General features: G+C 38.3%; 1 protein-coding gene across 1 annotated transcript; it reads right to left on the bottom strand.

Moving 5' to 3' along the window:
• Positions 1–5,090: 5,090 nt before the first annotated feature.
• LOC149078154 (uncharacterized) lies at positions 5,091–15,616 on the bottom strand. Its single transcript, XM_089241743.1, has 5 exons — positions 15,571–15,616; positions 12,228–12,442; positions 10,903–11,082; positions 8,429–8,564; positions 5,091–5,371 (listed from the first exon to the last, which is right to left on the bottom strand). The coding sequence occupies exons 1-5, from the start codon at positions 15,581–15,583 to the stop codon at positions 5,274–5,276; spliced, it is 642 nt and encodes a 213-aa protein (XP_089097869.1). The 5' UTR covers positions 15,584–15,616; the 3' UTR covers positions 5,091–5,273.
• Between the last annotated feature and the right edge of the window lie 1,873 nt (positions 15,617–17,489).

Raw genomic sequence — 17,489 nt, 5'->3', positions numbered from 1 at the left:
ATTTTTGGTGCCCCCGATGACGTTCCTCTGCTAAACAAATTTTTTTTTACCTTCCAACTCGGATTTGGTACCTTTCCTAGAGAGCTGCCCCATGTGGCCGCACAGCTTCTGTGGGTGCTCAAAGGCTTCAGCCTAGTTTCTTATGTAATTTTTGTTTTTTCATTCTATAAATTCTTTATCGAGGGACCAGTGAAAAATCTGGCCTCTAAGGCCCCAACAAAGATCCCAGCCTAGCGACCCCTGCTACAGGACGTGGGTGCGATAAATGCATCCAATCTTCTTCAAGGCCAGTACGTCCTATAATATAATGAGTCCCGTTTATACCGACAAACCAGTCACGGCCCAGGCTCTGTCCCTCCAGGGATATTTACCCTTGCGGGTTGGGTCGCGCTGGGGAGCGTATATCCCGTATATGCCGGGTGACTTGGAACGTTACGCCGTCCGCCAATAGCATTTGTTTTTGCCTTGTAGCATTTGCAGCGAATTCACAATGACACTAACAATTTTATGGAATTAAAATTAATTTAACTTTCTAGAATACTTTAAGACATTCATTTTTAAAAATATTGTTGGTGCTGCTATCTACTTTCAAAATCAAAAGTGCCTTATGATGGTAATGTCGAAGCTCAGGTATAAAAAACTAAATTCTTCGTTCAGCTTTGCTCCTTATAAACAAAGCTTATAAACTGACCTGAAAGATCAAACTTCCAGTTCAGTAATTTTTTCAAAACCCAAAGAGACAACCAAAGCAAAGGACCTCCACGCAAGCAGACGACAGGTAAGATCATAAAAAGTGAATTTTTTCCACATTCCAATTTATAGTAATGTGCTGCCATCTAATGTCATATTTAAAAGTGACTCATTGGGTGATGATGAACTTTAAAGTAAAAGAACTATATTCTTTATTCCGTCCAGTTCCTTATAAACAAAGCTCATAAACTGAACTGGAAATTTAAACTGAAAGTTCAGTTATTTTATTTGAGCATAAGGAGACGTCCAGAACAAATAACCTCTTAATGAGCAGACGACAGACAAGAAGTCGGTTCCCTGCAATCTAAGCTCGCAAACAGAACTGGAAGTTCAAACTACCAGTTCAGTAAGAGCACAAGGAGACGTTAAAAATAAGTAACCTGGAGAGAAGCAGACGACAGAAATTCTGAGACTTGATTTATATACTGTTTGTGCTGCCATCTAATCTCGAAATTTCAGCTAACTTATGCGATGATGAAAAAAGAAAGTTTGTTATTTTTTAGCATAAAATTTTTTTATTAGACGAAAATTTCGGTAACAAAATTCGTAAATTTGTAATAATCGATTTTTTTATGTAGAAAAAATAATTATTTCTCTCTGCAAACGAATTCGGACAATATGGATGATCGAACAAATGTCAAAGTACGGTCTAGCTAGGGTTACCAGATTCAATACTGCAAAAGGAGGACGCCTGGTGCGAATCTTAGGCAGTGCCTTCTTAACGCAGGCCTCCCCCACCCCGGGCTGTGCTCGAAGGGCCTCAAGAGAAGAGGTACCTCAAAAAAACAAGACGTAGTTGAATTTTTCGAGAATTTGTCAGGTAGGGCCTCGAAATAGTTCTTTGGCTCGTAGGCCCACGATGCTATTAAAACGATCATACCTGTCAGCCCCACCCTTGTGGGGGTCATGGTCCTTGATTCCTTTACTTCTATTAATTTACATTAATTAAACAAAAACAGCAATAAAAAATTCGGAAAATTATCAGTTATCGAATTGCAACGTATATTTGATAAAGCTTTTAAAGTGAAGATCAAGATTTACTTTCGTAACTCGAAAAGGTTGTAAGTCTGGGAGCAACTACATAAATTTTTTTTTGGGGGGGGGGGGGGTGGAGCAGCAAAATTTTTTTTTGCATTGGGCCGCGAAATTCTACTACGCCCGGAGCTGTCTCCGAGTTTTAAATTTAAATATCTCAGGGAATAATGCAGTTAAAAACATGTAATTTTTTTCGGTTCAGAACAGAAACAACTGTCTAATTGGAAGTTAGAGGACGGGGTGGGGTTTGTATAAAAATTTTCATTTTTTTTTATTTTGTGTACACATTTTCATCTTCAGAACTCGTACAGGATGTTTTCTGGTCACATTTTAAGAATTTTTAAAATTAGAACAATACCACTACAACAAACGGCTGATGAGATAAAGGCTGTAACAACACTCCAAGGAGAACCCATTGAATTATGAATGGCCATAATATTACCAATAGGCAGGGTCGCAAGAAGTGGAGGGGGGAGCAGGTAGGTTCGGTGCATCACAAAAGGGGGCGTATTCTCCAGTATCTCCAGCATTACGAGCGGGGTGCCTAAATGAGTGGTTGCCCTGGCTAACCAAGTATCCAGCTGCGGCCCTGCCAGTAGGTATCTTATTTCTAACGAATCACAGTTATATTGGGTATTTTTTCTTTTAGATACAAATTCTCAAGTTTTTAATTTACATCTGTGGTAGCATTTCTTTTACTTCTACACATCAAACTACACAGTTGATCTACTAATGACCCACGAAAATCATGTCCTTATTCTGTAGAGCTTGGTTTACTGCATGGGCCCATCTGGGAACTTCTGGCACCGGGATGTCAAGTGACAATTAGATCTGGTTCCGATTTTCAAGAACAAATATGCAAATAGGTAGGTAGTAGTGCCTCCCTCAGAAAAATCGCTGTGTATGTGGATGCATGATAATGTTAAGACAGCCCTAGGCATACTTTATGAAAATTGTGAAAAGCTAATCGAAAAACTCAGCAAAATAATGTGAAGTCTAGTTTGCAATATTATTAGTTTCTCATCTTTTGTGCCATCCTTGTGATAATGATCTTCAACTATACATTCAAATGTTCTTAAAATTTAAAATTTTTGGATCTTCTATCGGATGATCGATGTTGAAAAAAAAAATTGTTCATTTAAAAAACAAATAAAATTTTATATCTTTTTTGTGGTGCCCCTTTTGTACTGATGCCCTAAGGATGTGCTTATTTTGCTTAATTGTTAATCCGGCCTTGGCTCAGCTGAATAAAGGCATTCTTTAGTTTTGACATATTTTTAAGTAAAAATTAATTTCATATTTGGAAGTTTTTGTTTTGAAGAATCTCTGGCGACCCCCTCCCCAGTTTATTGACGCGACCCTTCAGGAGGATCGCAACTCACAGTTTGAGCACCTCTGCCCTGGAGCGTGTACAAGTATGTGAATAACCAAACAAGAGTTACCTAGAATGTATTAGCATGGAAGTGACAGACAGCCAAAGTCCAGGTCACTGAGTGACCAGAAGAATGACCTAGAGAGCAAGGAAACAGGTTGGTGAGCCACCAAAAGAGTGACTTAGGGTGTGTGCAAGCATGTGAATGATCATAAGAGTGACTTAGAGAGAGGAGGAACGATGTCAGTGAGTGATCAAAAGAGTCATCTAAAGAATGTGTGAGAATGGAAGTGACCTGAAAAGTGGAAACTAAGTCAGTGAGTGACCTAGAGAGTGTGTTAGCATGTGAGTTAGTATGTGAGTAATCTCATTATTATGAGATGCTCTGATGGGATGATGTCTCCAGATGACCTTACCTACATAAAAATCTGACCAATAAATATACATACAGTCGAATCCCGTTATAACGAACTCCAAGAGACCGGAGATATCACTTCGCTATAACAAAATTTCGTTATAAAGGAATTCCAGGTTTATGCATTGTTCCTATGTAAGCTTATCTGGGGGATTAGAAAAGTGTTCATTAAAATGAGATTTTTGCTATATTGGTATTCGTTAAAATGGGATTCGACTGTATTTATTGGTCTTATAGACTAAAATTTAAGTACATGTACTTGAATTTTAGTCTAATAGTAAACATAAAAATGTGACAAGGCTTTGAAACCTTTCCAAATGATTGTAGCTGCCTGAGTACTTACTAAACCAGACATACACCTCATCCATATTCCTCTGAGGAACTTCCAACGAATTGGTACATGTTGGAATGTGTATCTGTGTGCGTGTAGTGAACCTTCCGTGAAGTTTGTTTCTGTGTAATGCTTGTTATGTATAATGCTGGCTAACTAATTTTTCTAACTATACATGAAGTATAATGATTGAATACTTATGGTGAGAAGCTGCTTAATAGACTATTGTAGGTCTGTTGCTCTCTACAGCGAGAAGCTGCTTGAGTACTAGTTTCATCAATGATAGCAACACTTGGTGGGCACAGCCATTCTAGTGTAGTAAATGGGTAAAGTAGCAGAAAAAATAATGGCACAACCAACAATCACCAAGAGACAAACTGTGAAGGTATACCAAAATGATACCCTTCAAATAACAAGGTTTCATACTTGAAACTTTAACAGTAATACAAATGAAACTCAACATCTATATCTAATTCATGGTAGTACAATACATCTAAGATGTCATATTATATACCAAAGGTAGAACAAACATGTTATTATGTAAGGCAGGGTCTTCAACACATGGCCAGCTGAGTTCTTCGGTAATATGTGTATATAGTATGATTCGTGAAGAATTAATTGACAACAATTCACTGATATAAAAACTTCTTGACAGAAAAATCAAACACTGCTGGGAAAATTAACTGACAACAGTTTGTCATCAGTGAATGAGTGACCGAATGAGTTTTTGGAAAATTCACTGGCAATGCACTGGCATGCAATTCACTGATAATAGAATTCACCAACAGTTTGTCACCAGTGACCAAATGATTGAGGGAGTGAATGAGCTAGCAAATAAGTTGATGAGTGAGTGAGTGGCTGTATGGGTGAATGACTGGGCAAGTCAGTGACTGTATGAGTAACAAGGTAAGTAACTGGATGAGTTACCAAGTGAATGAGTAAGTTACTGTGTGAGCAAGAATGAGTGACTCACTCATTTGCTCACCCACCAACTCTGTGACTCACTTGATCAATCACTCATTCTCTCACTTACTACATCACTTTATTGATGAATTTTCCTAGAAGTGAATTGCACGACTGTGAATTTTTCACACACAATATAGCATTTAGTTCACTAGACCTCAATTAATTATCAAATATGACCCGTGTTGATTGGTTGAAGAGGATTGACATAAGTGATCCAAATTGAGCAAGCACTCAATTTTATTTCTGATTGCATTATTTCAAATGAGCTCACCAATTTTTCTACTCACAAACATATTTTAATAATATTTTTAAATACAATGAGGAAAAACAAAATGTTTGTGTTTTTTTTTTCTCTATGTACATCAATCATTTATCTAATACAAACAATTCTAATCATAATTTTGTTACTTTCTGTACCACATCTGCAATGTGTTTATACGCTTGATTTTCTTCTGGAGCTGTAATACGCCATACAGCAGTGCCTCTGCAGTAGGAGGACAGCCTAGGACGTAGAAAGAAAAGTTTTCTCATATACTAGGAATTGAAATGCATATAATGAAAGCAGGTAGCAAAAAACAAAATTACAACAATAAGAAAAAATTTTAAATTAAAAATTTTTTTTAGTTTAAAATTTTCTTTGATGTATAATAAATACAGTCAAAACTCTATTATAGTGACCAGTAGGGTGAATGTGAAATGTTTTAATATAACGACTATCCTACATGTTTTCCCTTTCGATACAATACCACCCAATATAATGTCTGCTTTTGACAGGACAATGGGGGGAGTGTTATAACAAGTGTCGACTGTATAAATCCCGCAGAACTAGCAGAAATGTCCATCACTGTTTGGTAGAAATAGTTACTGTGCAAAGTTTAAACATAATACAGTCATTGCGCTCACTTTTGTACAAACTGACACATTTTCACAAACTAGTCTCCTGCTCTCAAACAAAATTTACGCAAAATGCACCGCTACACAATTCCTCGATAGGAAATTTCACAGACAGTAGTTCATCATTAGTGGGTGAGCGATTGAGCTAGTGACTGAATATGCAAGCAAGAGAGTGATCAAATGAGTTGGCGAATAACTGAATAACTGAGTCAGTAACTGTATGTGTGATTATATGAACGACAGAGTGAATGAGCTATTGAGTAAGTAACCACATGAGTGATCAAGTGAGTGAGTCACCAAAAGAGTGATTGAATGAATGGTCAAGTGAGTAAGCAATTGAGTGACTGATCAAATGAGTGAACAATCGAATGAGTGAGAACATGATCGATTGAGTTATTGCGTGAGTGAGCAAATGAATGAGTGACCATAAGAGTAATTCACCCACCTGGTCACATATTCACTCACTTGCTCATTCAACTACCCATTTCCCTACTTGCTGACTTGCTTACCTGCTGATTCTCTCATCTACTGGTGCACTAGCTTGCTCATTAGCTCACCTGTTCACTCATTTGCTCGTGTTCATTCATTTGCTCACCTGTACACTCACTGATTTGCTCACTTGCTTATTTGCTCACCTGCTCACTCTCTAACCTAAGCCGGTCAATTTGTCGCACTCAACTAAGCGCCTCAATTTGTCGCGGTACAAATTCGTTTCAGTGTCAATTCATCGTGGTACAAATTCGTCGCAATATGAATTTGTCGCAGTGTCAATCCGTCGCGGTACAAATTTGTTGCAGTGTCAATTCGTCGCGGTACAAATTTGTCGCAGTGTCAATTCGTCGCGGTACAAATTTGTCGCAGTGTCAATTCGTCGCGGTACAAATTCGTCGCAGCTCCAATTCGCAGCTGTACAAGTTTGCCGCCTTGTCAATTCGTCGTGACGTCAATTTATATATTACAGCGCAGAATCAATTCATCGAAGCGTCGATTCTTCATTGCACATGTTCCACGCGAGCTTGTATGTAGGTTTTTGTCTTACACGTGAAATAAAAACATGAACAAAAGTGTACACGCAGTTAACTGAAAATAATTAATTTTTGTCAATGCAGAAAGGTCATCGAAATTAAAATTACAATATCAATTACATTTAAAAATTTAACTGCATATAAAAGTTTAATTATATTTGAAAATTCGGTTATAAAAATTTGAAATGTTAAATAATTGATTTTTGCTGTGATAAAATTTCAATATCATGTGAAAAAATTTTGGTTTGTATGATATTCCCCAAATTACAGTGAGCCTATCTTTAACGATTAATTTTAATTTCGAGTGTCATGTACACGAAGTTACATACAATGGGCTAATTGAAAGTCTGATTTCATTCTTTTCACTCGAGAGTTGTTACTTTAGAGTTGAAAAAAAAAATATCAAAAATCGATTGACATTTGCAGTGGTGTCAGAGACAGAGATGCTGTTGGTGCCCAGGGTACTTTATGGAATGGGTATGAGCACCCAGAGAAATGATTCAGAAACCAAAATTTCCTACTTCAAGATCAAGACAAGAACCCACAAGTTTCAAACACTTCTGGCATCCTTGGCCAGTCAAAGGTGCCGACATGAAGGAAACATTGAAGGGGGGGGGGGCTGAAAACCGCCATTCATTCCGTTTATAAGGGACTCAAACCCGTACTCAGGGACTCAAATCCCGACAAAAAGTGGAAAATGCGGCTTATACGGTGGAAATTAAAATTTAAAAATTTATTTGATCTCAATTTCTTATTTGGGTGAGCTCTTCAACATCCCTCCCTGCGAGAAATGGAAGTCCCGACAGAAATGCGGCTTATATAGTAAAAATTAAATTTTAAAAATGTAATGACTTAAATGAATACTTTCCTTCATTTGTTAAAAATTAAAACAGATGGGAAGGGGGAACATTTCCAATAAATGAGAAAAAAAATTAGTTCCATTTTTTACGCCTAAAGCAACTACCCTATTTATAAGATCACAACAAACATATGAATTTTAAAGCAATTCAAATTTGTCACGATGAAATCAGTCTGCGACAAATTTGTACTGCGACAAAATGAGTGTGAGACAAATTTGTACCGCGGCGAAATGAGCCTGCGACAAATTTGTACCGTGACAAAATGAGTCTGCGACAAATTTGTACCGCGACGAGTTTGTAGCACGACGAATTGACGCTGCGACAAATTGAATGCGACGAATTGACCTAGACCCCTCTCTAACTCACTTGATCAATCACTCACCTACTCATTTACTCACTATCAATTTGTCTGTGAATTTTCCTTTTAGTGAATTGTGTAGTGGTGAATTATTGCCGAAAATTTTTCAGAGGTGAGTTATTGGCAATGAATTTTCAGCACGTGCTCAAACAATAACATTACAAAAACATTTACTCAACTTAAACATTCACAAAATTGTTCAAGTCTGTCTGAGTTTATAAAAACAAGCATCGACTGTATTTCCATTAAATGAAAGCAATAGATTAAAAGAATGATTAATAATTCATGGGACAAACATGAGGGGCGATATGAGACACCTAAACAAATGTTTTTGTTCAAAGAATGTGAGGCCAAATCACATTAGTGAAAACGATAAAATGTTCAAAACAAAAACAAAATTAAAAATAACAATGTATTATCACCTGGTACATAGATGTCAACAGGTATAATTCTATCACAACCTCTGACCACAGAATATGAATAATGGTAATACCCTCCTCCATTAGCACAGCTTCCCATCGATATAACCCACCTGGGTTCAGGCATCTGGTCATATATCTTGAAAAGAAAAAAGTGATATCAAAATTTGTAAAAAAAAGATGGATAAAAGAATGGAAACAGGGTAAAACAAGATTTTTCAAAAAGATAAATTGTTTTCAATACATTTTTAATGCATGCACTACAAATTTTCTATCTTTTTTGTTAAGAATTGTTGAAATGGGGAGGGGGAGGGGGAGGTGAATTGTGTGGGTAGGAGAGCAGGGATTACAGAATTAGGTCCTGGCATGGATGGGATACGGAAATTCCATCTTCAATATTTCACCCCCTGGTACATTTTGCACCCGAAAATTTTGTCTCATGACATTTGGTCTATCCTGACCATATCAGTGACCAAGTAAGTAGCTGACTGTGACTGACCAAGTGCCTGAACATATGATTGACTATTTTCGTGATCAAATTAGTGACTTATGAGTGACCACACTCACTTGGTCTCTTTTATGGTCACATACCCACTCACTTGTTCGCAGATACAGTCTCTCACCCCTTCAATTGGTCACTCATATGGTCACACAGCCACTCACTTTTCTACTCATATGGTAACTCACCCACTCACTTGGCGAGTCTTATTGTCACTCACTCACTTGGTCAGTCTTATGGTCATTCACTCATACAATCACTTACTTGGCCACTCACCCACTTTCTTCATCGTCAGGGCAGGCAAAATGTCAGGGCAGAATATCAGTGGCGAATTGTCAAAGGCAAAATTTCTGGAAATAAATTTACTGGGGACAAAACGTGCCAGGAACAAAATTTTGGGAAAGAAATTTTTGTAAACCTGCACGGATAGATTTTGTCTCCAGCGCCCCTAGATATTAGAATAAAAGTACAGTTTTAGGATTTATTGTTATAGGTGGAACGTAGCATTAACAGTGCTTCTCGACCTGGAACCATGTGGCCCCGGGATATTCAAAGGGAGCTACGAGTAAAAATGTGGTGGGAAAAACATGTGACTACTTTCAGAATCCACCAGAGCTGCCCATAGAAATAGGGTCATCTTAACCAGGCTCATGAGGGTATGACCATGGGGAGGCTTGCACAATGTGATCTGGTACTATGATTTTCAAATGTAAATATGTGAGCTGTTACTCCCAGCTCAATATGGGGTTTTTCTGAAACATTACTTTGCCAAGGACCCATGTTGTTGAGATGGCCATGTGCAGCCCCTCCCCTTTCCCAACAAGAAGGAAGATCCCTAAAATCTAGCTTAGGTATGGACCCTAATTTATTGTGCAGGTTTGTTGTATAGTCCCATATTTTACACAGACCTATTTTTCCTAAATAATTTGGCTCTTGGAAAGGATGATCACCCACTTTCTGGATCTGTGCCTGACCATGGTCAACTAACTCTATTCACGGCCAACAAAGCTAGAGATCATGTGGCTTTATCCGCCTGATTTTGGGTATGGCCAATTAAATGTGTTTGATCATGAGGCGCATTCTGGCAGACGCGATTGGAGGTTGAACATATGAAATATGCTTACTTTCGCTGGGAATATATTCAATCATAGGGAATGTATTTCCTAGGACCTTCAGATAAAGTCACGTGATCTCTACAGTCACTGTTTGCCTTGTGTTGAGTTGGCCATGGCCTGACCCAGGATTCCAGAGATCAATCTGATTTTTTTAAAAATCATTATAAATTTATTTTCGATGAAATTCAATTCGAGGATTTTGCCCTTAGATGATGGCAGGGTGAGGGCCTGGGGGAAAATGAAGAAGTCACAAAAATAAAACTTTGTCCAAAGGGGGGCCAGGGGCAGGAAAAGGTTGAGAAACAATGGGCGTAAAGTTATTGAAAATATTGCAAGGACTCAAGAATATTGGGAGGGGAGTCAGATAAAAGTTTAGGCCTATGGGATGAAATATACTAACTGTAGAATAATCACTTAGAACTTCTAATTGAACATTTAATTAACACAAAAACATAGAGGGATGGTTACACAACACAATGAGCGCCATTGCTATCCCGACATCAACTATCTATGTAATATGTAATACAAAGCACACCTTTCTTTGAGATTAATCTTGTGTTGCCTCTGTCAGTAACCTTTCTGAGTTATATTTACAACATTAAAAGTACATGGAATATGTTATTTACATGGGAGAGAGTAATATCAAGGACTTTGTAACAAATTTTCGCTCTTCATAAAAAAAATATTATAAAATATTTAAAAGTAATGTTTTCAAATCGCAAGTTTCAACCTTTGACTTCTCTTCTCTTCACTCTTTTTTTTCAATATGCATGCATATAAATCAAACAAGCTGGTAATATTAGTGTAATTACACGAATTTGGTCACAGTTTTGATCAATACAAATAAAAAAGTCTTTCCCAACCTTTCTAAGAGCCGGAGCCATCTTGTTGGTGAGAGTTCCCGCAACTATGATCACATCAGATTGCCTGGGACTTGCTCTGAATACAACGCCAAACCTGTCCATATCATATCTTGGAGCCGCCATATGCATCATTTCTACAGCGCAACATGCTAAACCAAACGTCATAGGCCACAAAGAACTCTGAAAATTTATAACAAAAAATCTATGTATGTTACAGTAAATGTGATGAATTGATTATTATGCATGATTGCCAATTGTCTACAAAGTTTGGTACAAATATAGACTGGGGGGGGGGGGGGGGGACATTGAGGGTCAAAGGAAGACGCACGTTTTAAGTCCCGGAAAAGTAAAAAAAAACATTATTTGAATTCTTTCTTGTGTAAAAAATGTAAAAAAAAAACCATGCTTGGCTCTTAAGAAATTTGGTTGACACTGTTGTGATCTGGTGACACTCCAATCATATCAAAAAAGAGTGCACAGCTAGTGCCCCACCAACCTTGCAAATATATATATATATATGCTACAGGGAATGTAATAAATCTGCTTATTATATGTAGTAACCGGATATTACGCATCGCCAAGAATTTCATTAAGTTTGATAAAATTCCCTAAATTTATCACCTTTTACCGGCAATTATGTATAGTACCTAAGTGTCATTGGTAAATTTGAGAAGTACTAAAAATTAGCACTTTTACCGGTAATTATGCAGTGGCTAAGCGTCATTGGTATACATGATAAATCATACTATATGACATGCTATGCATGATAGGTATAACTATATATGGGGTACAATCGTAAAATTTGTTATCATTATATCATCCGACTATATATTCATCACACATACTAGACTCATTTGGAATATTTTTTAATACTTATCAAATTCACCAATTACAAAAAGGTATAATCAGAGATAAAAGCGATAAATTTCAAGTATTTATCAAACTTACTAACGACACTTGGGGTACCATGCATATTTGCCAGTGAAAGTGATAAATTTATCAAACTTAAAAAAGATGATTGGTAAGCATACATGATAACAGGTTATTATGTATAATACCTGATATATCACATTTACTATATATACTTCAAAGTGGGTATGCCAACTTTGTTACAAGTTCACTGTGTATGATCACTACTACTACCTACCTGCTGCTACCATCTAACCTAACATACCTATGCTATCATTTTAATCTAATGTTAATCTCAAAATAAAATTTTAGTCAGTTTCCAGCATGGTCTCGCTGTGTTTCAATTCCTTCCCCCCCCCCTTCCTACAGGCATCTAAATATTTTGATTTGGCAAGTCTTGATATAGACATACATACTTTTCTTGCCCAGTCCAACAGATCATCTATTCGAGCAAGAGCATATTCAGCTTTGTTAGGTGTATTCTGGAAAGGTGAATAAGGCTTCTTTTTGGCGGGTAAATTTTCCGCTGGCTCTGTGGAAGCCGAACTTTGACATCTTGATGCAGTAATCGCCGGTATGAGAGACCTCTGGGGAAGGAAGCTCCTCCCAAGCTTTCCGCATAACACCAAACCTTAAAAACAAAAAATATAATGATTCAATTAGAAAATATCTGAATTTGCCAATATGAAAAATACTTTAATACAGGTGTCTTCAACTATCGGCACAGCATTGGTCACATTTGACATTTCATTGAGGCGCATAGGCAAGTAAGGTATATGCCTACTATGCCCACTTTACCAAAGAGCTCATTCATTGAAGACCCCTGCTTTAGCAAGTGCACAGTGAATTCCATAGTGAAAAATGCCAAATAAAAACTAATGTATAGCCTAAGCTTACTCGCCCACCCACCCCAACTTCAATGACCATCAAAATATCAGAAAACTTATGTTTAAACTGACCCTTTGAAATTAAACACAGAAATTAAAAGAAAAAACTTTTCGCTCTATTCATTTGGCCGACACTTAATGAGACAGCGATAATATATGTTCTTCGATCATGGGTAAGACATGCATGGTCCTCATAAGGGTGGGGGCTGACAAGGCTCTAGCCCTGAGAGCAGGGACAATTATAATCATTTTTTGTTCTTTCATGCTATAAATTTACTATAGAAAGGCCAGTGGAAAGTCTGGGTTAGGGGCCCACCAAAGGTCTCTTTCTAGGGGTTGCTGCTCCATGATATGGGAGGGGGCATGAAGATATGGTTCCAAGGCTCTGTATTAGTAGCTTGTAGGTTAGCACTCTTCCTGACGGAGCTCTGTAGTCACTGCCGTAAAAGAGCACAAATCAAGAGAAACTTCCATAACATAAATATGTTGGGGTCACACATACAAAACTCCGAATACACATTCTGACATGTATCGATTGGTAAGATATTCTGCAGAGGAATGTGTACGAAGTGGCTAAGATTCTATAAGCAGGGCTGTGCCAAATATGATGATTATTTTATGTCACCGACTGATTACCTTGGCACTGTGGCTCTTTCAAACTTCTCATTGGTGACAGTAATATTTTTCATGCTAACGTGCTACCTTTACCTATTCTTGCACCATTTTCATTTTTTATTGTCATTAGCATCTTAGGTCTCATTATATCATGTTCATCATGATTGAAATTTATTGAGCCGAATCCCTGTTTCTCATTGTGCATCCTTTGCTTGAGAATACTATATTTTGTTAAATATAAATGAGCATTCTTGAGTAAGACGAAAAACATTTCAGTTTTTGACAGAATTTGGCACGATACCAGCAAAAAAATTATAGTTTCTCGTCTAAAATGTGCCACTAGCATGGTTTCAAACAGCAATCACACTAAGAAAGTTGATTGGCATTGGATTTGCCAGAATAGGAATTTGAAGCCTAAATGTGATAGGTCGGTGAATCCTGTAGCCAATGCATACTTCGTTGGTTCTAGCTTGTCAAAAAAGGAGGGTCAAATTTTTTTTTGTTGGTCATCTTGATTTTCATGGTGTTAATGATGTTTTGCAAGCAAAAAAATCCAGGTCACCAAGAAAGAAAACTTTGGCGGAATTGGAAATCGCCAAATTTGGTGCAACCCTGCTTATGGAATCTTAGCCTAGGAGGTGCATGTATGGTTAAGTGGTAGTAGTCACTGCTGCACATATACTATCTACGTCACTCCCCTGTTCTTATACGCTCTCTTCTTTACATTCTCACACATCCTCATACTCTCTAGGTTATGCTTTCAATCACTCATTGACCTCTGGCCTCTCTCTCTCTTTCTAAGGGAACTCGCTGTTTTGGTCACTCACATGTTTGCACACTCCCTAGGCCAGCGTTTCCCAACCTGGGGAGGGGGTTTACGAGTACCATACAGAAGGCATGATAAAAAAAGTTTTTAAAATAGAGCGTTACAACCTAGCCTGGAGGCGATAGAGAAGGATGAGCCACAACTACTTTCGCTGAAAAGTAGCACAGAAATGAATAATTGTTTTAAAAGACACAGGGAAAACAAAGAAGGTTTGAGGTTAGTGCCTCTCCAGTCAGTGGTCATGGTGATGGACTCGCATCGCGGGGATCCGAGTTCGAGCCCCACCGTCACCACAGTGGTGGTCGGCTGAAGTTGGTTTTCTGTGGTTCCCAACTTCGAGGCGCAAATGCGAGCCGATCTCACCGTTAAAAAGTCTCGCCACAGAGAGCAGCAGTCCTACAAGCAGTACAAATATTCAGTCACTACACATCATTCACTTCACTTCTGAGATATAGATGGCAGCACTGAAAAATCATACACAACACCAGATACGCACCCAGACTGTTAGGCACACGCACTTACACTTCCGGCACAACTCACTAGGTAGTAAATTGCCTATGGCAATAGACCTGAGTTGTGCTCGGTTTGAAGAAAAAAAAAAAAAAAGAAGTCTCTCCAGTCAGCTGGACAAAAGCTGATGACAAAGGCAAACCTGTTTGAAAACCCCATAGAACTACAGCCACCTGCACACAGATAGCATGAAAGAAAGTTTTAGAAGACAGAGAGCAAACGGCAACTCAGTGCCAATACAGGACCGGAGAAAAAAGGCACACTTTCCAGTAAGGAGCTCGCTAAAAAAAATTTGCCAATCTCAGGATTATAGCTGTTCCAAACACTGCTCTAGGTCACTCGCTTGATCTCTCCATCACCAGGTGACTCTTATAAGCCACTCTAATGCTTAAAAACTCGCTAGGTAGGCCTATTTTTTTAGGTAGGTATCTCCTAGGTAGACCACTACCATTATCTAGTGGTCACTCACTGACCTAACCCTTCCCTGCCTAGATCGCTGTTTTGGTCACTCCCATGCTTAAAACTTTCTAAGTTGCTCCTTTTGTCACTTACATGCTTGCACATCCTCTACGTCAATCTTGTGATCACTCACTGACCTGATCCCTCTTAGTTACTCACATGCTCCCAACCCTCTAGGTCACTCGTTTGATCCCTCGCTCGCTAAGTGACCCTAATGGTCACTCCCATGTTTAATCACTCTCTTGTGGTCACTTACATGCTTGCACGCCTCTGTGATTCGCATATAAAACAATCCATGCAGCTCCAAATAATGTTTTTCATGGGATCCCAATTAATTATTAAATACTATAAACGCAACTCAATTACTATTATAAAGATTAATGACATATTGTAATTCATAATGAGATCATGCAAAACTTTAAATTTCATGAAGATCGTCACTAAAATGCATTGTAAACATACCAGACATTGCCATCGCACTTCAAGTTCACCAGTTCAGTTCACTCATGCACACAAGAGGAGATATAGAGTAACAAGCACAACAACACAGAAGAAAAGTTGCTTTTGCTGCCATCTACCCTGTATACTTGACATGCTACTATCGATGCAGGACCGGATTAAGATTTTTGAAGGCCCTAAAGCCGGGTTTTCCTAGGAATTGGTTTTTTGCGCCGCGTGAACCGAATTAGACCATTTTGCACCAGCAGAAACGTGTTAAGCCGGGTTTTCCTAGGAGCAGGTTTCCTGTGCCACGCGCAACGTGATTCGCCCAGCGCAACGCGCCGTCCACTCACCAATAAGAAAAGCTGTATGACTGTTTTCCTACAGAGCGCAATACGGCTCACGACAGTGCTTTACGTTGGGCGTTATTGGCCGACTGATTCTGGAGGAGTCAAATGCGTCGTGCGCCGCGGTTTTGCCGATATTCTCTTCACTCTTGTGTGTTTTCTTTCCCTTCTCTTCAAACCGGAGCATGCAGACGACAGAGTAGCTGATGCCTAGGCCATATACTATTGTGATAATTACGTCACAAAGAAAAAAGGAATATAGTCAACACACAGAGGTCTAAATACACATTAGGTTCTTTAATTCTTAATTCATATAACCAAAACAAAATACCAAAAAAAAAACAACGATGCTGAAATACCTTACTATACTTATCAAAAATTATTAATTATTTGGGTGCAAAACACAAAAAACTAAATATTGCTCCAGTTTGGTGTTTGCCCAACCACTCAACAAAATTTGAAAGAGAAAATTTACTCACTATCTCCCATATTATGGTCACTTCATTCTTGACAACCGGATTTCGATGAACAGTTCCCTTTAACTAGAACACTCAGTACGGACAGTTCGTTATGTCATGTCATCCTTAGACGGGCGAATCTGCTTGACCAATTGAACGATTAATGTTCTCTGTATCTGCTGAAGCGACGGTCCGTGCACATACTTTACGATGTCGGAGCATCAAAGTTCTCCATCTGTACTACCACTCGGGGTAGTGTGGACATGAATGAAGTAGCATCCTTAGACTGGACTGCAAGAGACAGCTGCTGGGCTTCATCTTATATGACATGGCAGTAAACCTTCCTTCCTGGATCAGTTTGGAGCAACTGATATGACGAGACGATGCTTCATACCGTTATTTTTATAGCTGTTTTTCTTGAACTTACATCTTCAAGTAAAATGTTACGACTTTTGGCAGTTCAGAACTACATAGGGGTTTTGAGTGACTTGACTTGGGATTTGAGTTTCAGGGGCTCTTCAAGTTACGTGGGGGGGGGGGGGGGATTCTTCAACGGCGGGACCGTTTTTCCTCGTGCAACTGGTCCCGATGAACTGCACGCCTCCAAAGTTTTTCAGTGATAATATGTAAATTGAGTGATGGGCGGGGCTTGAGAAAGCGCACCCTCTAATTCGTCGCGCAAACTGCGTCATCCAATATTTTATCCAATTGTATCACGAGGCGCGAACACAAACATGAAACCAAAAGAAAAACATCTCTCAATACGGGGTCGATTTAAGAAAATGAACGGCTTTCAGCAAAGTTTATAATTACAACAATAATTTTCAGTATAAGATTTCCGGATAAAATGCAGAAATATTCATCAAAATCAAAAAACATTAACATCATTGTGTGGAGAAAAAAATTAGCTTTCCAACGATATGCGACATCATATATAAATATTCTTGTTTCGCGACATGCCGAAAAATTTAAATCCAAACAAAGGAAATTCTTAAAAAAAATTCAAATTCAACACTTTCTCGATGACAGAGAATAATTTCAAGCATATAACATTATTTCAAAAGTTTCTCTCCCTCAAAATATTTTACAACACAAGCCTTTTTTTTTTTTCTTCAAAGCATTGGAAACAGTGGAG

Source organism: Pholcus phalangioides, unplaced genomic scaffold (assembly GCF_987345545.1).
Source record: "Pholcus phalangioides strain wild (caught in Gottingen) unplaced genomic scaffold, Ppha-v1.0 ptg000014l_1, whole genome shotgun sequence".
NCBI classification, from domain to species: Eukaryota; Metazoa; Arthropoda; class Arachnida; order Araneae; family Pholcidae; genus Pholcus; species Pholcus phalangioides.
Note: the sequence above shows the minus strand (reverse complement) of the source record. Positions and strands in the feature narration are given on the sequence as shown.